Genomic DNA, 26630 nt, shown 5'->3' on the forward strand with positions numbered 1-26630 from the left:
ACTGCAACTTTACTGCATGAGTGTGTGCGTGTGTGTGCGTGTATGTACAGTATGTGTGTGTGTGTGTGTGTGTGTGTGTGTGTGTCCTGCCAGACTGAATGGTAGATCAGCAGCCAATCTATCTCGCTCTACTATCTCTCTCTCTCTCTATCTGGTCTTTGCTGCATTGTGTTTCCGTGAGGTGACGTCCCAATTGGCTAGAGTACTGCAGGGCACAAGAGTATGGCTTAAAGAGTGGAGCAGAACGCGTTATGTCTGTGGATGGAAGGTTAGGTGTAGTCTATGAATATAGACCTCAAATATAAAGAATAATGTGTATCTGAGGTGTCCTGAGGTAGAAAATAAAGAACTGAGAGGAGGAAAAGCCACTTTGATTCTTTCACCTCCACCTTGCCTGTTATTTTCATCCATCAGGACTCCTCAGAACGTGTTATCACTTTATACAATGGCCACTTAGCCACAGGCAAAAAGAAGAAGCAGTGTTTACATTGTCATACATTTCTGAAAGTTTGTTGTAGTTTGGTCTGTTTTGCTAGTTCGATTTCACTAGTGTTGCTATGGTTACCTGCAGCTTAATACAGTTTGTGCACTGATTTACAGTGGCAAGCAGAAGTAGGTGAACCCTTTGTTAATAGCTTAAACACATTGTCATTTTATGACAAATTAATGCAGAAACCCAGGTCATTTCAGTCTTTCATATCTTTATTGAGCAAACCCATTAAACATTCACAGTGCTGGTGGAGAAAGTAAGTGAACCCTTGGATTTAGTAACTTGCCGAACCTCCTTTGGACCATTCTTCCCACAGAACTGCTTCAGCTCAGCCATATTCTCGGTATGACTGACTCCAACAGGTGGATTTTCTTTATTTAAAGTCATTCTTTAGTAGATTTACTTTGATGTTTAGGGTCATTGTCCTGCTGCATTATCCAACTTGTGTGGAGCTTCAGCCACCCGATCATTATCCTGTAAGATACCTGAATAAACTTGGGAATTCATTTTACCCTTGACTATGAGGAGCTGTCTAGGTCTACGGGACGCAAAGCAGCCCCAGATCATTGTAAGTCTAATCATTTACTTTTGAAAGTCAAAGTAGCTCTAACCTACACCTCCAATCTAGTTTCATTGATTGGACTCCAGGTTTGATAATTAGCTGAGGGGGTTTACATACTTTTCCAGCATACATTGTTAATGTTTGAATGATGTCTTCAGTATGGACAAGAACAATGCATTGTTAGACCTGACCATATTTTAAGACAAATTTAAACATACTGTAAATGCGGGAAATTCCATAGGGTTCACTTACTTTTTTTGTCACCATAGAGTGGTGGTTATCCTGTCAGCAAGTATTAGGACAGGAAAACACTTTTCATTGTGATGGCTTTGTGCTCCAGCACACTGGATTTTAAATGAAACATAACCATGATGTCACAGTGCCAACTTTCATCTTTAATCTATAAAAAAAGAAAAAAAACTAAAACCTAAATCATCTAAGAATCTTGTTATTGTTGACTTCCATTGGTTTAACTTCTCACCTTGCTACACACACACACACACACACACACACACACACAAATTTGTTAATTGAAGTGATGCTGATATTTATTGTCGCAATAACCAAAAAGCTATCAGTTACAATAGACTGACTGCACCTACTGCGATTGATAATGTCTTAAAATGAGCTATTACGCAGAAAGTCTAAATGGGTCATGAAAAGTACTTGGTGAATGAAATGCAAACCTGACCAAACTTAGAGACCAACCTCATCATCGACAAATCCAAAATCACCCTGTCTAGTATGAAAAAAAGCATTACAACATTCCTGTTTATATCTTTTTTTTTAAGTGTTACCGGTAATTACCATCAAGTTAAACATAATATTCAAATCAACACATTTGGAACAAGACTAGGACATTAAACAGTCTCTCATAAGGGTGCTTGCATCCACACTAGATTCTTTAGTAATTGTTGATCTTCAAATATTATGGGACAGAAGTAAATGGCTGTCTGAAGGGGCTTTAAACGAAGTCCTTGTTTGATGTCTATGTCTGATGTCCTGGTTTACAGAGCCACAACAATGAAATCACTGCGGTAACACTCTTCGACTGCATTGTATGTGTGTGGTTTCTTTTTTCTCCCATTTCAGCAAACTACTACCTACTAATTAGAAATGAGTATTTTCTGTGGCCATGGTATAATCCATATTCAATACACTGTAGTCTACAGAAGCAAAGTGTGGATAAGAAGGGGAAACAAATTGGTACAGTCCTTAACATCAGTCATAAATCCTGCAAGCATCTCTTCTCTTCACATACAAAGGGCCCTCTTCAGCGTTATTGAATAAATGTAACTTCCAGGTGATGATCCAGCAGCAGGTCAACCTCTTCCACTCTCACACTCCCAATGTGTTCTGCTTCACTCTCAGTTTGGTTTGAGTCGCTCTGCGTTTGGTCCAGTCTGACGGATGCTGGAGCATGTCCCCTGTGTCTGTGGGTGTGTCACATGTCACTCAGGGCGGGGTGTGGGGGGGGGGGGGCTGAGTGTCGTCCATTGGCATGGCAACCTGCCGCCTTACCAGCCTGTTGGTCCAGTGTGGAATGCGCAGGACGATAAAGGAATGCGATGGAGACCGCGTGGCCGCGGACGCTGTCTGCATGTTGGCTCCGTTCTGAAGCTGCGCATGAGGTCCTGTATGAGTCAGCAGGCAGCATGGGTCTCCCCTTGTTCCACCCAGTGCCCTGTCAGTAACGGTTAGCCCTTCTCTCTCTTCCACCCCGCCTGGCTTTATAAAGGGCCACAAGCAGGTGGGTTGTCATGGAGACACATATGCCCTCCTTTGCCTTCCTCTGTCCATCACGCAACGCAAGTAGGAGCCGCTGCCACAGAGCTCTCAACACCCATACATGCAGACATAAATAACACAAACACTGACACACACACACTCACACACACAGTAATATCAGTCATCTGGGGAATTAATGTTAAGTCAGTTTCCTCTAATTGATTAAGAATCACTTAAAAATGTGCAAAATAGTTTCCATGGTTAATTTAGTTACACTATGGATGCAATGAAATAATATTGTTACAACTGTTAATGCATAAACAATTTACAGCTATCTGTATATTTGTAAGTTTTGCTATAGTTACATGACTAGCGTTAGCATTAACAGCTGTTTCCTTACTAGTCTTGGCAAGGGCTTTAGCTGTTGTTGCAGTTAGAATATGAGAGGGTATAATACTTCGTCTGAGCTGTGTTACTTCTTCAGGGCAGCCTGGAAGCTACAGTGGGTCGGTATAAGTCAAGATAGGTCAAGTGGGCTGGGGCTAGCTGGCTAGTATGCTAACCAGAAAATCAACTTGGCAGTATAGTTTTTAATAATAGAACAACTGACTCTGACTTATTGTTAAATTTGCACTTTGAATTACAAATTTGTTTACTATGTCCTCTGCCTTTTACCAACTCTGTGGACTGGATTCGTTGTAGCAGAATAGTTTGAAGGTTGTGGATGTGCATTATATTCAGTTGATATCAGTGATGGTGCATATTACAAACCACAGCCTAACACATACATATGTTAAGTCAAATCATTTGTACATCAAAATTAGAGCTAGACCAATAAATCTGCCAGGCAGAAATATCAGCTGATATCAGCTTCTTACAGATATATCAGTGTTAGTGTTTATGAAGGCAAAAACAACAAATTTCAGTACAGAAATGCCAAACTAGGTTTGAGGTCATTTATAAACAATGTCGCTATCACACTATTTGTTCACCAGAGAGCGTTGACACGTTTATATTTCAACTGTAAAATGTCCTGCCCTGTTTCATCTTGATAACAATTTTCCACAAAAAACAAAAACTGTGTCTGCCAATATATTATCAAATTATTTAAACTCCCAAATACTGATATCAGTAATCAAACTACTGTAAATCCTGCTGTGTATTTTACTTCAAAAACTGTATTGTCAGCTTGATTTATCAATTCATCTATTGATGCAGGTCACTGCTCTTTTCAAAATTGTTGTAGTTAACGGTTGTAACAAGCATTTCTTCACTTTACAGCCAGTCTAGGAAAAGAGCATCCCCACAACTAATTGTCTCAGATTTTCATACCACTTGGTCTTATACTCTATGTGGGTTACTTTGCCTTTGTACTCACTGAAAGGTTGAAAGTGGTTAGAGGGCTCATTTCCTGGCTGATGTACTGTATAATGGAGGAGGACGAGGGAGGGCTCCAGAGCAGCTCTGAAGGTCTTTTCTGTCTCTTTTTACAGACGAGATGAACGACCACCAGAACACGCTGTCCTACGTCCTCATCAATCCTCCTCCTGACACCATGCTGGAGCTCAATGACATTGTGTAAGAACCAGAAGAAAGGATATATTACTCTCTCTTCTTTTTTTTTTTTTTTTTTTACAATTATCCAGTAGACTTTAGACTTACTTCGCTGTAAGTGTCAGTTCCCAACCCCATAACCAGAATCAATTGCCATTTCATATCACAATTTAAGTCACTATTTGAATCAGATGTGTGCAACGATACAGACGTTTGGAACCAGATGGAAGCAGTCTGGGGAGAAACAGGTCATATACCATGACTTTTTGACATTTTAATGCCTTACTACACTATGACATTTTTTGGCATTTTTCTGCCATACTATGCTATGACGTTTTTTGGCATTTTTATGCCTTACTATACTATATTTTTTGATGCCTGACCATACTATGACGTTTTTATGACCTTCCATGCTTTAATATACAATGATATTTTTCTGACGTTTTATGCCATACTATACAATGACGCTTTTTGGCATTTTTATGCCTAATTACATTATTTTGTCTCATACCTTGCTATGTTATGATGTTCATAGGACCTTTTATGCCTTAATATAGAATGATGTTTTTTTGACGTTTTATGCCTTACTATACTATGACATTTTATTCCTTACTATACTATGACGTTTTATGACATTTTACAGCCTTATTATCCCATGACATTTTTTGACTTCTTTATGCCTCAATATGCTATGACTTTTTATGCCTTCCTACACTATGAATTTTTATGCCTCATTTCACTATGACGTGTTATGCCTTACTATGCTGTGACATTTTTTAACATTTTTGTGACTTACTATACTGTGACTTTTTTTATGCCTTACTATAACTGACGTTTTATGCTTTAGTATACTATGACATTTTTTTACATTTTTTTGTGTTTTTATACCTTACTATACTGTGACATTTTTTTACATTTTTATGACTTACTATACTATGACATTTTATGCCTTGCTATTCTAAGACGTTTTTTGACATGTTTATGCTTTGATGTTTTTATGACCTTTTATGCTTTAATATGCTATAATGTTTTTTTGACGTTTTACGCCATACTATACTACTATACTATACATTTTTTTGGCATTTTTATGCCTAATTATACTATTTTGTCTCATGCCTTGCTATACTATGATATTCTTATGACCTTTTATGCCTTAATATACTATGATGCTTTTTTGGCATTTTTATGCCTTACTATACTATGTTATTTGATGCCCGACCACACTAAGACGTTTTTATGACCTCTTATGCCTTAATATACTATGATGTTTTTTTGACGTTTTATGCCATATGACATTTTTTGGCATTTTTATGCCATACTATACTTTGATGTTTTTTGGCATTTTTATGCCTAATTATACTATTTCGTCTCATGCCTTGCCATACTATGATATTTTCAGACCTTTTATGCCTTAATATACTATGATGTTTTTTTGACTTTTTATGCCATACTATACAATGACATTTTTTGGCATTTTTCTGCCATACTATACTTTGATGTTTTTTGGCATTTTTTGGCCTAATTATATTATTCAGTCTCATGCCTTGCCATACTATGATATTCTTATGACCTTTTATGCCTTAATATACTATGATATTTTTTTGATGTTTTATGCCATACTATACTATGACGTTTTTTGGCATTTTTCTGCCATGTTATATTTTGACGTTTTTTGGCATTTTTATGCCATACTATACTATGATGTTTTTTTGACGTTTTATGCCATACTATACTATAACGCTTTTTGGCATTTTCCTGCCATACTATACTTTGATGTTTTTTGGCATTTTTATGCCTAATTATATTATTTAGTCTCATGCCTTGCCATGTTATGATGTTCATATGACCTTTTATGCCTTAATATACTATGAGGTTTTTTTGACGTTTTATGCCATACTATACTATGACGTTTTTTGGCATTTTTATGCCATGTTATACTTTGACGTTTTTTGGCATTTTTATGCCTTACTATACTATATTTTTTGAGGCCTGACCATATCATGACGTTTTTATGACCTTCTATGCTTTAATATACAATGATATTTTTTTGATGTTTTATGCCATACTATACTATGACGCTTTTTGGCATTTTTCTGCCATACTATACTTTGATGTTTTCTGGCATTTTTATGCCTAATTATACTATTTCGTCTCATGCCTTGCCATACAATGATATTCTTATGACCTTTTATGCCTTAATATACTATGATGCTTTTTTAGCATTTTTATGCCTTACTATACTATGTTATTTGATGCCCGACCACACTAAGACGTTTTTATGACCTCTTATGCCTTAATATACTATGATGTTTTTTTGACGTTTTATGCCATATGACATTTTTTGGCATTTTTATGCCATACTATACTTTGATGTTTTTTGGCATTTTTATGCCTAATTATATTATTTCGTCTCATGCCTTGCCATACTATGATATTCTTTTGACCTTTTATGCTTTAATATGCTATGTTGTTTTTTTGACGTTTTATGCCATACTATACTATGACATTTTTTGGCATTTTTCTGCCATACTATGCTATGACGTTTTTTGGCATTTTTATGCCTTACTATACTATATTTTTTGATGCCCGACCATACTATGACGTTTTTATGACCTTCTATGCTTTAATATACAATGATATTTTTCTGACGTTTAATGCCATACTATACTATGACATTTTTTTGCATTTTTATGCCTTACTATACTATGATGTTTTTTTACCTTTTATGCCTTACTATACTTTTTTGTCCGGCACATTTAGGAGCATCACCAAGATGGGAGGTCCACACAGCAACCATTCGAAGAAACCAAATTTATTAAACATAATTCAATTTAATATAAGCAAAGTAGAAAATGTGAAGTCAGTAGTGTAATGCGGGTGTTGGGTGCTAGAATAATGAAAGCCAACTTAAAATACACGTAAAACAACTGAAGCCTTAACAAAAGACAATATACAACCAAGCAAAATAAAGTTGGGTCCCTGAAAGGCACCAGCGTTTCAGAAGAGCTGAGACAGAGAGGCCATCTTGAATCTCCCGGCTTAAATAGGCCACACTCAGGTGAAGTCAGTCAGTTGATCAGGAAGTACCTAACAAAAAAACACAGGAACCAGAAACAGGCCTAAACAAAATAGGGTCATACAGCCCAGGGCCATCTCAGTACTGTTACATTTTTATGATGTTTTATGATTTACTATAATTTTTTGACATTTTTATGCCTTACTATACTATGACGTTTTTTATGACATACTATACTATGACAATTTTTCACATTTTTATGCCTTACTATACTGTGACAATTTTTCACATTTTTATGCCTTAATATACTATGATGTTTTTTTGACGTTTTATGCCATATGACATTTTTGGCATTTTTATGCCATACTATACTTTTATGTTTTTTGGCATTTTTATGCCTAATTATATTATTTCGTCTCATGCCTTGCCATACTATGATATTCTTATGACCTTTTATGCCTTAATATACTATGATATTTTTTTGATGTTTTATGCCATACTATACTATGACGTTTTTTGGCATTTTTCTGCCATACTATACTTTGATGTTTTTTGGCATTTTTTGGCCTAATTATATTATTCAGTCTCATGCCTTGCCATACTATGATATTCTTATGACCTTTTATGCCTTAATATACTATGATATTTTTTTGATGTTTTATGCCATACTATACTATGACGTTTTTTGGCATTTTTCTGCCATGTTATATTTTGACGTTTTTTGGCATTTTTATGCCTAATTATATTATTTAGTCTCATGCCTTGCCATGTTATGATGTTCATATGACCTTTTATGCCTTACTATACTATATTTTTTGATGCCTGACCATACTATGACATTTTTATGACCTTCTATGCTTTAATATATATGTTTTTCTGACGTTTTATGCCATACTATACTTTTTTGTCCGGCACATTTAGGAGCATAACCAAGATGGGCGGTCCACACAGCAACCATTCGAAGAAACCAAATTTATTAAAGATAATTCAATTTAATATAAGCAAAGTAGAAAATGTGAAGTCAGTAGTGTAATGTAGGTGTTGGGTGCTAGAATAATGAAAGCCAACTTAAAATACACATACAACAACTGAAGCCTTAACAAAAGACAATATACAACCAATCAAAATAAAGTTGGGTCCCTGAAAGGGACCAGCGTTTCAGGAGAGCTGAGATAGAGAGGCCATCTTGAATCTCCCAGCTTAAATAGGCCACACTCAGGTGAAGTCAGTCAGTTGATCAGGAAGTACCTAAAAAAAAACACAGGAACCAGAAATAGGCCTAAACAAAATAGGGTCATACAGCCCAGGGCCATCTCAATACTGTTACATTTTTATGATGTTTTATGACTTACTATACTTTTTTGACATTTTTATTCCTTACTATACTATGACATTTTTTGGCATTTTTCTGCTTAATTATATTATTTCGTCTCATGCCTTGCCATGTTATGATGTTTTCATGACCTTTTATGCCTTAATATACTATGAAGTTTTTTTTGACGTTTTATGCCTTACTATACTATGACCTTTTTTGTCATTTTTCTGCCATGTTATACTTTGACATTTTTTGGCATTTTTATGCCTTACTATACTATATTTTTTGATGCCTGACCATACTATGACCTTTTTATGACCTTCTATGCTTTAAAATACAATGATATTTTTCTGACGTTTTATGCCATACTATACAATGACGCTTTTTGGCATTTTTATGCCTTAATATACTATGATGTTTTTATGCCATACTATACTTTGATGTTTTTTGGCATTTTTATGCCTAATTATATTATTTCGTCTCATGCCTTGCCATACTATGATATTCTTTTGACCTTTTATGCTTTAATATGCTATGATGTTTTTTTGACGTTTTATGCCATACTATACTATGACATTTTTTGGCATTTTTCTGCCATTCTATGCTATGACGTTTTTTGGCATTTTTATGCCTTACTATACTATATTTTTTGATGCCTGACCATACGATGATGTTTTTATGACCTTCCATGCTTTAATATACAATGATATTTTTCTGACATTTTATGCCATACTATACAATGACGCTTTTTGGCATTTTTATGCCTAATTACATTATTTTGTCTCGTACCTTGCCATGTTATGATGTTCATAGGACCTTTTATGCCTTAATATAGAATGATGTTTTTTTGACGTTTTATGTCATACTATACTATGACGCTTCTTGGCATTTTTCTGCCATAATATACTTTGATGTTTTTTGGCATTTTTATGCCTAATTATACTATTTCGTCTCATGCCTTGCCATACTATGATATTCTTATGACCTTTTATGCCTTAATATACTATGATATTTTTTTGATGTTTTATGCCATACTATACTATGACGCTTTTTGGCATTTTCCTGCCATACTATACTTTGATGTTTTTTGGCATTTTTATGCCTAATTATACTATTTCGTCTCATGCCTTGCCATACTATGATATTCTTATGACCTTTTATGCCTTAATATACTATGATGTTTTTTTGACGTTTTATGCCATACTATACTATGACATTTTTTGGCATTTTCCTGCCATACTATACTATGACCTTTTTTGTCATTTTTCTGCCATGTTATACTTTGACGTTTTTTGGCATTTTTATGCCATACTATACTGTATTTTTTGATGCCTGACTATACTGTGACGTTTTTTGGCATTTTTATGCCTTACTATACTATATTTTTTGATGCCTGACCATACTATGACCTTTTTATGACCTTCTATGCTTTAAAATACAATGATATTTTTCTGACGTTTTATGCCATACTATACAATGACGCTTTTTGGCATTTTTATGCCTTAATATACTATGATGTTTTTATGCCATACTATACTTTGATGTTTTTTGGCATTTTTATGCCTAATTATATTATTTCGTCTCATGCCTTGCCATACTATGATATTCTTTTGACCTTTTATGCTTTAATATGCTATGATGTTTTTTTGACGTTTTATGCCATACTATACTATGACATTTTTTGGCATTTTTCTGCCATTCTATGCTATGACGTTTTTTGGCATTTTTATGCCTTACTATACTATATTTTTTGATGCCTGACCATACGATGATGTTTTTATGACCTTCCATGCTTTAATATACAATGATATTTTTCTGACATTTTATGCCATACTATACAATGACGCTTTTTGGCATTTTTATGCCTAATTACATTATTTTGTCTCGTACCTTGCCATGTTATGATGTTCATAGGACCTTTTATGCCTTAATATAGAATGATGTTTTTTTGACGTTTTATGCCATACTATACTATGACGCTTTTTGGCATTTTTCTGCCATAATATACTTTGATGTTTTTTGGCATTTTTATGCCTAATTATACTATTTCGTCTCATGCCTTGCCATACTATGATACTCTTATGACCTTTTATGCCTTAATATACTATGATATTTTTTTGATGTTTTATGCCATACTATACTATGACGCTTTTTAGCATTTTCCTGCCATACTATACTTTGATGTTTTTTGGCATTTTTATGCCTAATTATACTATTTCGTCTCATGCCTTGCCATACTATGATATTCTTATGACCTTTTATGCCTTAATATACTATGATGTTTTTTTGACGTTTTATGCCATACTATACTATGACATTTTTTGGCATTTTCCTGCCATACTATACTTTGACAATTTTTGGCATTTTTCTGCCATACTATACTGTGACGTTTTTTGGCATTTTTATGCCTTACTATACTATATTTTTTGATGCCTGACCATACTATGACGTTTTTATGACCTTCCATGCTTTAATATACAATGATATTTTTCTGACATTTTATGCCATACTATACAATGACGCCTTTTGGCATTTTTATGCCTAATTACATTATTTTGTCTCATACCTTGGCATGTTATGATGTTCATAGGACCTTTTATGCCTTAATATAGAATGATGTTTTTTTGACGTTTTATGCCTTACTATACTATGATATTTTTTTGATGTTTTATGCCATACTATACTATGACGCTTTTTGGCATTTTCCTGCCATACTATACTTTGATGTTTTTTGGCATTTTTATGCCTAATTATACTATTTCGTCTCATGCCTTGCCATACTATGATATTCTTATGACCTTTTATGCCTTAATATACTATGATATTTTTTTGATGTTTTATGCCATACTATACTATGACGCTTTTTGGCATTTTCCTGCCATACTATACTTTGATGTTTTTTGGCATTTTTATGCCTAATTATACTATTTCGTCTCATGCCTTGCCATACTATGATATTCTTATGACCTTTTATGCCTTAATATACTATGATGTTTTTTTGACGTTTTATGCCATACTATACTGTGACATTTTTTGGCATTTTTCTGCCATACTATACTGTGACGTTTTTTGGCATTTTTATGCCTTACTATACTATATTTTTTGATGCCTGACCATACTATGACGTTTTTATGACCTTCTATGCTTTAATATACAATGATATTTTTATGACATTTTATGCCATACTATACAATGACGCTTTTTGGCATTTTTATGCCTTAATATACTATGATGTTTTTATGCCATACTATACTTTGATGTTTTTTGGCATTTTTATGCCTAATTATATTATTTCGTCTCATGCCTTGCCATACTATGATATTCTTTTGACCTTTTATGCTTTAATATGCTATGATGTTTTTTTGACGTTTTATGCCATACTATACTATGACATTTTTTGGCATTTTTCTGCCATTCTATGCTATGACGTTTTTTGGCATTTTTATGCCTTACTATACTATATTTTTTGATGCCTGACCATACGATGATGTTTTTATGACCTTCCATGCTTTAATATACAATGATATTTTTCTGACATTTTATGCCATACTATACAATGACGCTTTTTGGCATTTTTATGCCTAATTACATTATTTTGTCTCGTACCTTGCCATGTTATGATGTTCATAGGACCTTTTATGCCTTAATATAGAATGATGTTTTTTTGACGTTTTATGCCATACTATACTGTGACATTTTTTGGCATTTTTCTGCCATAATATACTTTGATGTTTTTTGGCATTTTTATGCCTAATTATACTATTTCGTCTCATGCCTTGCCATACTATGATATTCTTATGACCTTTTATGCCTTAATATACTATGATATTTTTTTGATGTTTTATGCCATACTATACTATGACGCTTTTTGGCATTTTCCTGCCATACTATACTTTGATGTTTTTTGGCATTTTTATGCCTAATTATACTATTTCGTCTCATGCCTTGCCATACTATGATATTCTTATGACCTTTTATGCCTTAATATACTATGATGTTTTTTTGACGTTTTATGCCATACTATACTATGACATTTTTTGGCATTTTCCTGCCATACTATACTTTGACAATTTTTGGCATTTTTCTGCCATACTATACTGTGACGTTTTTTGGCATTTTTATGCCTTACTATACTATATTTTTTGATGCCTGACCATACTATGACGTTTTTATGACCTTCCATGCTTTAATATACAATGATATTTTTCTGACATTTTATGCCATACTATACAATGACGCCTTTTGGCATTTTTATGCCTAATTACATTATTTTGTCTCATACCTTGGCATGTTATGATGTTCATAGGACCTTTTATGCCTTAATATAGAATGATGTTTTTTTGACGTTTTATGCCTTACTATACTATGATATTTTTTTGATGTTTTATGCCATACTATACTATGACGCTTTTTGGCATTTTCCTGCCATACTATACTTTGATGTTTTTTGGCATTTTTATGCCTAATTATACTATTTCGTCTCATGCCTTGCCATACTATGATATTCTTATGACCTTTTATGCCTTAATATACTATGATATTTTTTTGATGTTTTATGCCATACTATACTATGACGCTTTTTGGCATTTTCCTGCCATACTATACTTTGATGTTTTTTGGCATTTTTATGCCTAATTATACTATTTCGTCTCATGCCTTGCCATACTATGATATTCTTATGACCTTTTATGCCTTAATATACTATGATGTTTTTTTGACGTTTTATGCCATACTATACTATGACATTTTTTGGCATTTTTCTGCCATACTATACTGTGACGTTTTTTGGCATTTTTATGCCTTACTATACTATATTTTTTGATGCCTGACCATACTATGACGTTTTTATGACCTTCCATGCTTTAATATACAATGATATTTTTCTGACATTTTATGCCATACTATACAATGACGCTTTTTGGCATTTTTATGCCTAATTACATTATTTTGTCTCATACCTTGCCATGTTATGATGTTCATAGGACCTTTTATGCCTTAATATAGAATGATGTTTTTTTGACGTTTTATGCCATACTATACTATGACGCTTTTTGGCATTTTTCTGCCATACTATACTTTGATGTTTTTTGGCATTTTTATGCCTAATTATACTATTTCGTCTCATGCCTTGCCATACTATGATATTCTTATGACCTTTTATGCCTTAATATACTATGATATTTTTTTGATGTTTTATGCCATACTATACTATGACGCTTTTTGGCATTTTCCTGCCATACTATACTATGACGTTTTTTGGCATTTTTATGCCTAATTATATTATTTAGTCTCATGCCTTGCCATGTTATGATGTTCATATGACCTTTTATGCCTTAATATACTATGAAGTTTTTATGACGTTTTATGCCATACTATACTATGACATTTTTTGGCTTTTTTCTGCCATACTATACTGTGACGTTTTTTGGCATTTTTATGCCTTACTATACTATATTTTTTGATGCCCGACCATACTATGACGTTTTTATGACCTTCTATGCTTTAATATACAATGATATTTTTCTGACGTTTAATGCCATACTATACTATGACATTTTTTTGCATTTTTATGCCTTACTATACTATGATGTTTTTTGACCTTTTATGCCTTACTATACTTTTTTGTCCGGCACATTTAGGAGCATAACCAAGATGGGAGGTCCACACAGCAACCATTCGAAGAAACCAAATTTATTAAAGATAATTCAATTTAATATAAGCAAAGTAGAAAATGTGAAGTCAGTAGTGTAATGTGGGTGTTGGGTGCTAGAATAATGAAAGCCAACTTAAAATACACATACAACAACTGAAGCCTTAACAAAAGACAATATACAACCAATCAAAATAAAGTTGGGTCCCTGAAAGGGACCAGCGTTTCAGGAGAGCTGAGATAGAGAGGCCATCTTGAATCTCCCAGCTTAAATAGGCCACACTCAGGTGAAGTCAGTCAGTTGATCAGGAAGTACCTAAAAAAAAACACAGGAACCAGAAATAGGCCTAAACAAAATAGGGTCATACAGCCCAGGGCCATCTCAATACTGTTACATTTTTATGATGTTTTATGACTTACTATACTTTTTTGACATTTTTATTCCTTACTATACTATGACATTTTTTGGCATTTTTCTGCTTAATTATATTATTTCGTCTCATGCCTTGCCATGTTATGATGTTTTCATGACCTTTTATGCCTTAATATACTATGAAGTTTTTTTTGACGTTTTATGCCTTACTATACTATGACATTTTTTGGCATTTTTCTGCCATAATATACTTTGATGTTTTTTGGCATTTTTATGCCTAATTATACTATTTCGTCTCATGCCTTGCCATACTATGATATTCTTATGACCTTTTATGCCTTAATATACTATGATGTTTTTTTCACGTTTTATGCCATACTATACTATGACCTTTTTTGTCATTTTTCTGCCATGTTATACTTTGACGTTTTTTGGCATTTTTATGCCATACTATATATACTATGACGTTTTTTGGCATTTTTATGCCATGTTATACTTTGACGTTTTTTGGCATTTTTATGCCATACTATACTGTGACGTTTTTTGGCATTTTTATGCCTTACTATACTATATTTTTTGATGCCTGACCATACTATGACCTTTTTATGACCTTCTATGCTTTAAAATACAATGATATTTTTCTGACGTTTTATGCCATACTATACAATGACGCTTTTTGGCATTTTTATGCCTTAATATACTATGATGTTTTTATGCCTTACTATACTATGATATTTTTTAACATTTTTATGCATCACTATACTATTTCGTCTCATGCCTTGCCATACTATGATATTCTTATGACCTTTTATGCTTTAATATACTATGATGTTTTTTTGACCTTTTATGCCATACTATACTTTGACATTTTTTGGCATTTTTCTGCCATACTATAGTGTGACGTTTTTTGGCATTTTTATGCTTTACTATACTATATTTTTTGATGCCTGACCATACTATGACGTTTTTATGACCTTCTATGCTTTAATATATATGTTTTTCTGACGTTTTATGCCATACTATACTTTTTTGTCCGGCAAATTTAGGAGCATAACCAAGATGGGAGGTCCACACAGCAACCATTCGAAGAAACCAAATTTATTAAAGATAATTCAATTTAATATAAGCAAAGTAGAAAATGTGAAGTCAGTAGTATAATGTAGGTGTTGGGTGCTAGAATAATGAAAGCCAACTTAAAATACACGTACAAGAACTGAAGCCTTAACAAAAGACAATATACAACCAAGCAAAATCAAGTTGGTTCCCTGAAAGGCACCAGCGTTTCAGGAGAGCTGAGATAGAGAGGCCATCTTGAATCTCCCAGCTTAAATAGGCCACACTCAGGTGAAGTCAGTCAGATGATCAGGAAGTACCTGAAAAAAACACAGGAACCAGAAATAGGCCTAAACAAAATAGGGTCATACAGCCCAGGGCCATCTCAATACTGTTACATTTGTATAATGTTTTATGCCTGACTATACTATGACGTTTTTTAACATTTTTATACCTTTCTATACTATGACATTTTATGCTTTACTATACTATATTTTTTAACATTTTTATGCATCACTATACTATGACGTTTTTTGAAATATTTTTGCCTTACTATATTATGACGTTCTTATGCTTTACTATACCATGACAATTTTTGACATATTTATGCCTTACTATACTATGCCATTTTTATGCCCTTTTATACAATGATATTTTTTGACATTTTTATGCCTTACTATATTATGACGTATTTTTTAAATATTTATGCCTTACTATACTATGACACTTTTATGCCTTCGTATACGATGACATTTTTTAACATTTTTATACCTTTCTATACTATGACATTTTATGACATTTTTATGCCTTACTATACTATGACATTTTATGCCTTACTATACCATGACATTTTTTAACATTTTTATCTCTTACTATACTATGACGTTTTAGACAATTTATGCTAGAGATCAGATCTTATATGTTAATAAACTGTTTGGATGACAGCATTAAATAGCAAATGTCTTTGTTTTGACGGGCAGGCGGAATTGTTGTGTCCCTACCAATGTTGAGACCAAACCTACACCTTTGATTTTAATGCTCAAGTTTTAATCCAAATTTTCACTCTCTTGTACAGTTACTGCTCCATACTGCCAGATAATGTTGATTTTCTCTCTTCAGGTACATTATCCGGTCTGACCCACTGGCACACATGCCAGAGGACGCACAGGTGGGGCAGGCACGCAGCACAAGGAACCAGCAGGACTTTGGCACAGAGACAAGAGACGAGACTCATCTCTGAAACAGAAGAAAAAAACAGCTGTCTATTGTGAATGTGCATTATGTGTCTCTCAGGCTCAGACCAGAAACAATCAGACAGCGCTGAGAGACCTGTTGTTTCCCACTGAGCTGCTACAGGAGGATGCATGAAGAGTGCCTCGTCATCCACCCCAACTCCATTCACATGCCTCTACTAACTGTACTAATACACATCGCCCTCGCTAAACAGTCTGGACCTGAGAACAAGGCACTGGAAATGACTCCCTCATCCCCACTAACCAAAGGTCTGAGAGGTTTGATTGCTGTTGTGAGAGGTCTTTGGACAGTCAGAGGATTTTTTTTTGTGCACATATAGGATATTAAACCATTCTTTCGCCCAACAATGTTTTGCTCAGGGGTGAAGTTGCCCTCACACCGTGACTCAGACCGACTTCCTCTACACCTGTTTCTACCTAAACTCACAAAAGAACTGAATCTCGGGGCAACTACACCCTCCTCCACACCGTCACCATCATGTTTTTTAAAGAGAACGGTAAATGCTTTGAATTTCTAGCTCTTCAAGCATTTACCATGAAATTACAATACATGTGCACTTTTCCTTAATTTATTACAGATGTTTTAGTTTCTATTGACTGTTTGTATGCTCTTTATCAGACAGGATTTTCATTTTCTTTATGAGCACAAACTTTTTTACAACAAACTGTCCCCTGGCATTTTTAATCAGCCATATAAAAAAATATTTTCTGTTATGTTTTTGGAAACTAATTTTTGTTGTAGTTATTGTTGAAAAGTGAATATTGTTAATTTATTTCACTATTTTAAACAGTCTCAGATTATGTCTGCTCTACTATATGTGCCATTTTGTTTAAGATATTTATATGTTTAAATTTGTACATCAGTGCCATTCCGCATCTATTTTTATGATATCAGTGTTAGTGTTTTTTATTTTAGAACCTGGCCAATACATAAATCATACACCTGCAGTATAGAAATACCAAAAGAATACCGGTAAATGAGGGATATATTCATACAAAATATGAATTACTCATTTGTATCAGCTATTTCAACAATCATAAATTAAGTTAATGTTAATAATACAGGCTTGCCCACACCCTGCACTACTGAATTTACTAGAAATCAGTATAGGTTATTGTAATTCTATAAGCTACTTTTTTAATTTATATTTCTTATTTTCGTAGTTAAATTTAAGAATGTACTTGTTTAATTTGTTTTGTTTATAGTTGTTATTTATAGCTGTAGTGTAATTTTTTCAGCTGTAAAATGTCTCTCTACATTTCATGTTCACAAATGTTTAATAACCAAATTTAAAGGAATAGGTTAACATTTTGTGACGTGCTTATTTGCTCATTGGAGATTTAGATGAGTAGCTTGACACCGCTCTCATATCTGTATGATAAATATAAAAGTAGAGAAAGCGGGAGATTAGCTTAGCTTAGCATAAAGACTAAGCTAAAGGAAGCAGCGGGAAACGTCAAGTACCACTTTTAAAGCTTGCTACCGTAACATGTCATATCTTGTTTGTTTAAAACATATGTGAGGATTAAACAAAATATAACATATACATTTGTGAGCTTAAGACGTGCCAGTAGGCAGATTTTGCTAGCTGCTTCCAGTGTTTATGCTAAGCTAAGACAACCATCTGGCTGTTTTTTGATTAGTCATGAGAGTGGTGTCAATCTTCTCATCTAACTCTCAGCAGGATAGTGAATAAGCGTGTATTCCAAATTTCCAAAGTGACATTAAGATTTCCTTATCAGAAAAAACAATTGTCAGATATATCATTATCAAATTGTTTTCAACTCAAATATCAATCCAGTATCGGTCAGATTCTAGTGTTCTTATTCTTTTACCTTGAATTCATTTGATGTTGATGGTAAATCCTCCAGTATCAGAACTCTTTAATGAGTTGCAGGAGGACTGGCAGCAGAAGAGTTTTGCACTGATAGGGTTATGGTTAGTGATCTATCTGTAATCTATTTCCAAATATATTTGGATATATAGCTGAAAATGAAGTGCTCTCTCTTCCAAATTGTACAGGCCACACGTGTGTAAAGAGTGTCACGGTGCAGTATTTGAATCTTTTCATTTGATCATTTCTCAGATGTATGTTTGGTTTGATCACTGTAAATAGTAACTATTTATTCACCGTTTTGCCATTTATTTTTCCTTTGTTTTGTTTCAATCTCTTCTGTGTGATTTTAAGAAATGAAAGAGGACTTGAACTATTTTTGCACTAAGCTCTGCGGGGATGTCTAGAGCAAATCAGCATGACCCTTTAAGCTGAATCTGTACAACACAGCGGACAGTATTCAACCATTCCTGTGAAGCAAAGACAGTCAGATGTGCAGTATTGTGCACATGCACACCTTGCAGATGTTTGCAAAGCTTACTTTATGTGCCATTTTTATTTTTCATGTCAAAGATCAAGTGATAGTTATGATGAAGTAATCTAAAATGTATTGTTTTCTCTTTGAAATCTGCCTTTTTTTTGTGGAGGAATCAGCATAAGCTTTTTTTCCAATTTATATATTTTGCAAAGAGTCCAATTGAGATGAACTGTTGATCTTTGCTCAGTAGCCCCCCCCCCCCTCCCCAGAATGGTCAGTTTACAGGGCAGGAGAGCTGAGGAGTGAAAGCATGATGGAGGATACGATCTGTGTGCTGATCCATTCATTTAACGTCTTCCTGGGTCCTCACTTCACACAACTCCACAAAGAAATCAATTCAGATCTCCTACTGTCCATACTTACAATACCACAAGGGGCATGTAAACACACAAAAAAAAGCATGTTTTGATATACAAGCTTGCCAAGAACAATACATTTTGTACATTTAGCAGGACATTTAGTGTGATGTCCCGTCGCTAGAGAAACCCATAATCAAGTCAACTGCTTGCAAGTTGGATCCATTATTTGATACTGTGTATTTATATGAATGGAACATGCATGTCGTCTCGGTGTTATCAAAAGCCTCCGTATCATGTTTACCTCCACTTTGTTTTTAGGTCAAGTGTCAAAAAGGGGTTGATCCATTTTGTACTATTTCTTATGAGAAGCGAGTGTCCTTCTACGTATATAAAATATGAACAAATAAATGCTGCATGCAGCCAGATCTAATGAATGAAATTGTGTTTTTATTTCTTCTCAGAGCTTCAGGTGACAGTGTGAGGAGTAATCACATGTTTTTACATTTAAACAGGGTGCCATTATTTACTCACAGCTAAAGGAATAGTTCAACATTTTGGGAAACGTCCTTATTCGCTGAGTTACATGCCAATAATTGATACCACTCTCTTGACTACTGATACAGTATCTAGTTAGCTTAGCATAAAGTCAGGGAACAGTTAGTGATACCTCTAAAGCTCACTAATGACCAAGTTACGCCTTGTTTAATCTGCTCACAAACCAAAGAGTAAAAACGAGAAGTTTTGGCCTCATAGTGACGACAAGACGGTGTAACACCATATCAGTGACCGCTGTAAAGTGTGACCGCATTTGTCATTCATAATTTAAAACAGGTGAAAGTAACTGTCCAGAACTTATCAGGTACTTGGCATTTTTCTCACCTTCTTAAAAGACTGAATAACACCTGAAGTATCCATCACATCCATCACAGGTCGACAGGAGCACAGCAGAGTGAAGGTCCTGAAACAGGTCATCAGAAACTGTGACTCTGCTGTTCCTGGAGATTCAATAAAACCGCAGTATCTAAATATTGTCAGGTACTTCTTCTTTCTTTCACCTGTTTTAAAGATTGAACCCCCCCCTCATGGGCACACTTCATGATGGTCACAGAATATGGTGTAACACAGATCAGGAAACAATCAGCTGCTGCTAAGTGGATTTTATTTCCTCTGGACAGATCCAGGCGAGCGGCTTGTGGCTGATAAATGACAACGAATGATATATGACATTAATAGATTATTAATACTCATGCATCAGTGTATACAGAGCATCATATCCAAAGCATCATAAGATTAAACAAGATTCTGCTACAGGTCATGAGCTTGTATCATTTTTTTTGTAACATGTTGCATTATGGGAAATGTAGGATCAAGTGTTTCTGGAGCTTCACCCAAAATAAAGACAAAAAAGTCAGGATATATCGTCCTCTGCTGCTTCAATGTGCGTCTTATTATTTTAATCCGTCTCATGTCAGTCCCCCTAACTGTATGGGAACGTGATACAAACTTCAGATACCTTGAGGGTCCCTTGATTGGACGATTTCATGAGAGTGATATTGATTTCCTCATTTTCACCAAGAAAGCAAATAAGGGAATTTCCCATAATGTTGAACTGTTCCTTTAAGTGCTGATTGCCAGAATAAAACTACTAAATATTATGTGTACAAAACATTTTAGTGAATCACAAATCCTTGTGTACCTCCGTCCTAACGCCGCTGCTTGTTGACATTCATCTGCTTCCACCTCTCTCGGGTCCAGCGGCCGTTGTTCTGCACGACCTCATGCAGCAGGTCCATGAAGGCGTACTCGTTGCCGTACAGCAGCGTTTCATCATCCGGTGAGGCACCGTCAGAGCGAGTCTTTGAGCCGGTGCTTCTGTTCTCCGCCCTCTGTCTGTTCGTCACAGCTCGCTTCGCCTCGTCTCTCTGCTGGGCCTTGCTGCTGCTCTTGTGTGTAGAGTTTTCTGCAGGTTTGAGGTCTTGGTTGTGACTGAGTTTTTCCTGATTCAGACTTTGGGTTTTATTTCCTGTATGTGTCACTGTGGCTGGTTCCTCTTGCTTGGTGTCCGTGTGGGCTTGAACCTCACTGAATTTCAATTTCATGCCAGCTACGTTCATTTTTAGTTTGTTTGGAGAAGTTATTAAACCCTCCATATGATTTTCCTCCTTTTCTTTTTCCTTTGTATCCCGGTCACAAACAGAGGGACGCTCCTCTCTGTTTACTGTTTTCTTCGCTTCACCTGGGTGCTTCTCAGTTTCACTCGCCTCCTCCATCACTTTACATCTTTCCTGCCACTGAATTGCAGTGGGAGGCCAGGTGGAGATCCTCCCCATGACTTTTCCCATCTGTGATCTTTGACCCAAACTGTCATTGAGCTGTTTGCTGAGATTATCAGGGTTTGGTTTGTTCTGGTTGTTGCCGATGCTGAGATACGCTACAGTGTCAGTGCTGACAGAAACACGGTGGGAGTTGTCATCTCGACTGCTGCCGGCATCAGTTTGTCCCTCAGTCGTGTCGGGAGTGTTTGTGATATTTTCTGTCTGAAATCCTCCTGCTTCATTTTCCGGTTTCTGCTCTCCTTCTGCTCCTTCTGTGTCTTTTGATTGAGCCTCTGTCTCATGCTGCACAGTCACTTGATCTTTCTCAGACACACAGAAAGGAGATATAAAGAGAATAGCGTTAGCCGACTTAGCTCTGACTCCACTAAAAGGCCTCCTCTGAGCCGTCTCTGCGTCTCTGTTCTCAGAGTGTCCTGGAGACTGATCAGGGTTCGAGCTCCTGTCGTCTTCCAACTCCTCCTTCTCTTCTTTCGAACGTCCAGGCATCACAGTTTTGTTGTTGCGTTTCCTCCTCTGCTGCACCACCAGGAAACACACCACAAGCAGCAGCACACAGAGGACCACTGCAGAGGAGCAAGCCGTTATTATTTAATCATCCGATTATATTTTTCAGTACAATCAAGCTGAAATTTGCAAAAAAATGAAAAATAAAATAAAGGTACCTATCACAACAACGAGTGTGCAGACAGTGTTTGTATCTGGTTTTGAGGTCACACAAGTCTCTAGAAGGAACAACGTGAATATGAAGAACACATTATTTGTGTGAGGGGTGAGGCAATTCTCTGATTCTTTTATTTCTGACATTCAAATATCAAACGCACCGGTCACTCCAGTGTGTGGAGGGGTGAAGGTTTCTGCCTCTGATGGTGGTGAAGTCACATGTGTTGCTACAGGGAACAACAGAAATGCTAAACAACTAGAAAGACACACCTCCAAGGCTCCAGAGTCATTTCATAACAGAAAATGATTATAGATTTTGAATCAGCATCAAAACATATGAAGACAGAAAAAATGCTGTCAGCAAAAATCAGGGATTTTTATTCTACAAAAGAATGAATTCTACAAAATTTCAAAGGAGTCAGAGCCATGACCACTGAGATAGTTAATTTATCATGTTGCTATGGCGCCATCTGCAGGTGAAATACCATTAAACATTTCAGGAGGATTCAGAGTAGGTGTTTCTGTCTCTTAAATAAACCTGGAGTCTTGCAATGTGTGTAGTTGTGGTAACGGTTTATCGAATATGTCAGGTCTTCCGTTTTCCCTGTAACAGAACTATATAATTACTCTCTCATTATTCTGATTCTGTTTAAATTAATATTAAAGATGAAGAAAACTGGGACCAGAAGAAGTAAATGTACCAGTTTGTGTTCTATGTTCATCAGTGGATGTTGCGCGGACAGATGTTTCTGTTGTTGGTCGTGCTGGAGCTGTTGCTGCAGAGAACAACAGAGACACAAACTGAATAAAACTGTGCTGAAGAATTTCAAACATCAAACACAAACTGGGACAAGAAGAAGAAGCAGCACAGGTACCAGTGTGAGGGGAGATTGTTGTGGGTGCATCAGTGGGTTTGGTTTGGACAGAGGTTTCTTGTGATGCAGCTGTACCAACGTTTGCTAAGGGGAACAACAAAAGCACTAATTACCCAACGTGGGGAGAGGGCAGCATTCAAAAGCGAATTGTGGGGATTTTAGGTAACACTTTATTTTATTGGTCCCATATTTTCAAGTGAATCTCCTGGAAACCTTCCTGATAAATTTATAAAAATTAGCTGGTATTAAGCTTCTAATTACTGGGACATTTCCAAGACAGACCTGAACAACTTATGAAGGAAACAGAGAAAGATTTATATGCTACAGTTCTTTAGTTAAAAAAAAAAAAGGAAAAAAGAAAAGAAAAACTACTAATTTCCAAGTTTTTTCTTAAAACAAAACAAAAAAAATGGAAAATGATGTTGTAGGTAAGTGAAATGGTTCATAAATAAAAAACTAACAAAAATTAATAATTTGTGTTTTTTGAGCTGCCATACATTATGGATCTGCTTAGCAGTGGTCAGTAAATACATGTTTACCTGTAGTTCTGAGCTGCATTGGGATTTCCTTAGTTTTGTCTTTCACGCTGCTGATGATCATCAATAATACTCACTCCATGCTATAAAACTTCACCGATTCAGCAGCTACATTTACAAACATATTTCTACCTAATTTCCACACGTCAGAGCTGGGACTCAATGTGGCACATTTTCTGTTTAATCAAGAATTAGACATATTTTTTTTGTTCGTCTTTCTAGGAAACTGATGGATATTGACATCAACTATTTTTCACTTACCTAGGACTTTCTGGGAAATATTCTAGTCATTAACAGTAAAGTTTACATCAAATTAGCAGGTGAATCTGGGACCTGTGAAATAAAGGACGAACCAGATGTACCAGAGGATGCAGGGACTGTTGTGAGTGCATCAGTGGGTCTGAGCTGGACCGTTGGTGATGCCGACGGTGGTCCTGGCGTAGGTGACGTCACGCACACCGACACGTCCCACACAGGTCGACCCCTCAGAGATGGAGGACTCTCACAGGTCACCGCCGTCTGTCTGTCTAGTAGAGATCTGCTCTGAAGGTCTGAGAGGAGAAGCAGTTTTAGGGTTCGAAGTCTTCTTTAAACACACACAGGTCTTGTCGTTATTTGTCTCAGATTTCACAAACCTTTTAGGAAGACAACAAAGTCCTCAGCTCCACAGGAACAGTCCCAGGGGTTCCCATCTAGTCTGATCCTGGTGGACCTGAGAGACCTGAAGACCTGCGGTGAGACCCGAGTCATCCTGTTTTCTGACAGGTCCAGCTCGGCCAAGTCGGTCTGTGACTGAAAACTGTTTGTCTCAATGGTTCTGATTCTGTTCTTATTCAGACTGAGCTTCGTGAGGTTGATGAGCCCGGTCAGCATGGACTCGTTCACAGCTTCGATCTGGTTTTCTGCGAGGCTGAGCTCACTGAGGACGGCAGGCCGGCCGAACCACTTAGGGTTCATCTGTGTCAGCGCGTTCCTCCTTAAACTGATACCTCTGAGGTTCTGGAAAGAACCGAAGGCTCCTTCAGCGATTCCTGTGACACCGGCGTTGTCGATCCTGAGCGTGGTTACAGAGGTGAGGTTGCTGCTGTGAAACACAGTGGAGTTGATCTCCCCGACGCCATTCAGGTACATCACCAGGGTCAAATAACCAGGGCTGAAATCTAAAAGAATTAATGCGTGGGAGAATGTGATGAAAGAAGGTATGATGAAGTTGTTTTTCTGTCACATTCAGTGCAAGTTTTCAGACCAGTTGCTCCAGGGAAGATACAAGGACTGGTGTGGTGATCACGCCCATTTTTCTTTTTTAAGTTAACACTTCATTGGTCATGACTGGAAAAGCTTTTTTAACAATTTGGTTTTCTTTTCAGTGAGCATTACATATTACTCTGTGGAGGAAGGAATCTAATCATATCAATATTCAAATAAACACCAATATCAGCCCAATGTACATGAAAGTGCACTCACACAGCCGATCAAACACTGAATCAAACCATGAGCTCTTACATGGAGGCAGGTTCGGGCAGATCAGAACTTGTTCTACTTCGTCACATGAATGGCTGAACGGCACATTCACCAGCAACAAAGTGAGAGCAGCAACGCCTGTGGAGATACGGAGGAATCACATCAGTTCTGACATCACTTCATCATTTTCTACACAAAGTACGAGGATGAAATAAGTGCACTCACCGATCATGGTGATCAATCTCATCAATGCAGGATGCAGAGTCTACAGCTTGGACTCTACCTGGTGGGACGGTTTACAAAGTGTGATGGGCTTGTGATCACCTGAACTACCAGGTGTGAAAAAGAAACACAGTTGCTATGGCAGATCAGAGTTTGCCATGGTTATGAGCACTGGCGTTAAGGAATTATAAAAGCCGCTGTTCCAGTTGGTTGGTGGAGTGCGAGGCACCAAGGGAGACCTGAGGAGGTTTTTTTCTATTTAAGATGCTTAAATTAGAAACCCTGTGTCATGATGTGTGATACATTTTCGTCTTCTTTGCTTTAAGAAGATTCACACAACCCTGAGAGATCAGTTTTAAAGGCCCCATATTGTATAAAGTGAGATTTCCATGTCTTTTTTGTTTATAAAGCAGGTCTAGGTTCTATATTAATACTGAGAAAGTATCAAAGCGCTCGGTCCACAGAGAAATGCACACAGCCTGTATTCAGAAACCTCCTCTCTCCTGATTGGCTCAACCAACCTGTTGTTACTAGAGCTCCAGAGAGAAGCATGAGAGAGGAAATGTACAACTACACAGAGAGGGTTTTTGGTGCTTAAAGCAACAAACCACAAATATATCTTCTTGGCAATATCAAAACATCGAATAAAACACTGTAAAATTGTTAAATACAGGACATAACTCAGCAAAATAAACATTCCAGTGAAAGGATGTAGCCAGATGCTCCATGTAGCTTCTTGTTTAAAAAATAAATAAATTAAGTGAATAAACAAAAACTACTTTTGTGATATTGGTGAGCTGTCGTGTAAAGATTAAAGTCCGTGTGGTGTTTAAAACTAGCAAAAGAAAATAAACAGTGAGTCTCACAAATGAAC

The 26630-nt window shown here is 36.0% G+C and overlaps 3 protein-coding genes across 28 annotated transcripts in view; 1 reads left to right on the forward strand and 2 right to left on the reverse strand.

Moving 5' to 3' along the window:
- Positions 1-20091, forward strand: part of LOC130169216 (potassium channel subfamily T member 1-like) — an 80334-nt gene extending 60243 nt beyond the window's left edge. For all 26 annotated transcript variants that reach the window (XM_056375727.1, XM_056375728.1, XM_056375726.1 and 23 more), the window contains 2 exons: positions 4274-4358; positions 16861-20091. In XM_056375727.1, coding sequence (XP_056231702.1) covers positions 4274-4358; positions 16861-16981 — 206 coding nt within the window. In that variant the 3' untranslated portion in view covers positions 16982-20091. The remainder of the gene's footprint in view (positions 1-4273; positions 4359-16860) is intronic.
- Positions 20092-20242: 151 nt separating this feature from the next.
- On the reverse strand, positions 20243-24116 carry LOC130169218 (uncharacterized). The gene is made up of 4 exons (XM_056375753.1): positions 23364-24116; positions 22824-22889; positions 22665-22724; positions 20243-22565 (listed from the first exon to the last, which is right to left on the reverse strand). The coding sequence occupies exons 1-4, from the start codon at positions 23494-23496 to the stop codon at positions 21370-21372; spliced, it is 1455 nt and encodes a 484-aa protein (XP_056231728.1). The 5' UTR covers positions 23497-24116; the 3' UTR covers positions 20243-21369.
- A 260-nt stretch (positions 24117-24376) lies between these two features.
- LOC130169253 (phospholipase A2 inhibitor beta-like) lies at positions 24377-25766 on the reverse strand. The gene is made up of 4 exons (XM_056375815.1): positions 25760-25766; positions 25577-25672; positions 24709-25233; positions 24377-24624 (listed from the first exon to the last, which is right to left on the reverse strand). Exons 1-4 carry the CDS (start codon positions 25764-25766, stop codon positions 24377-24379), a joined length of 876 nt encoding a protein of 291 aa, XP_056231790.1.
- Between the last annotated feature and the right edge of the window lie 864 nt (positions 25767-26630).

The sequence above is a fragment of the Seriola aureovittata genome, chromosome 5, assembly GCF_021018895.1.
Source record: "Seriola aureovittata isolate HTS-2021-v1 ecotype China chromosome 5, ASM2101889v1, whole genome shotgun sequence".
Taxonomy (NCBI): domain Eukaryota; kingdom Metazoa; phylum Chordata; class Actinopteri; order Carangiformes; family Carangidae; genus Seriola; species Seriola aureovittata.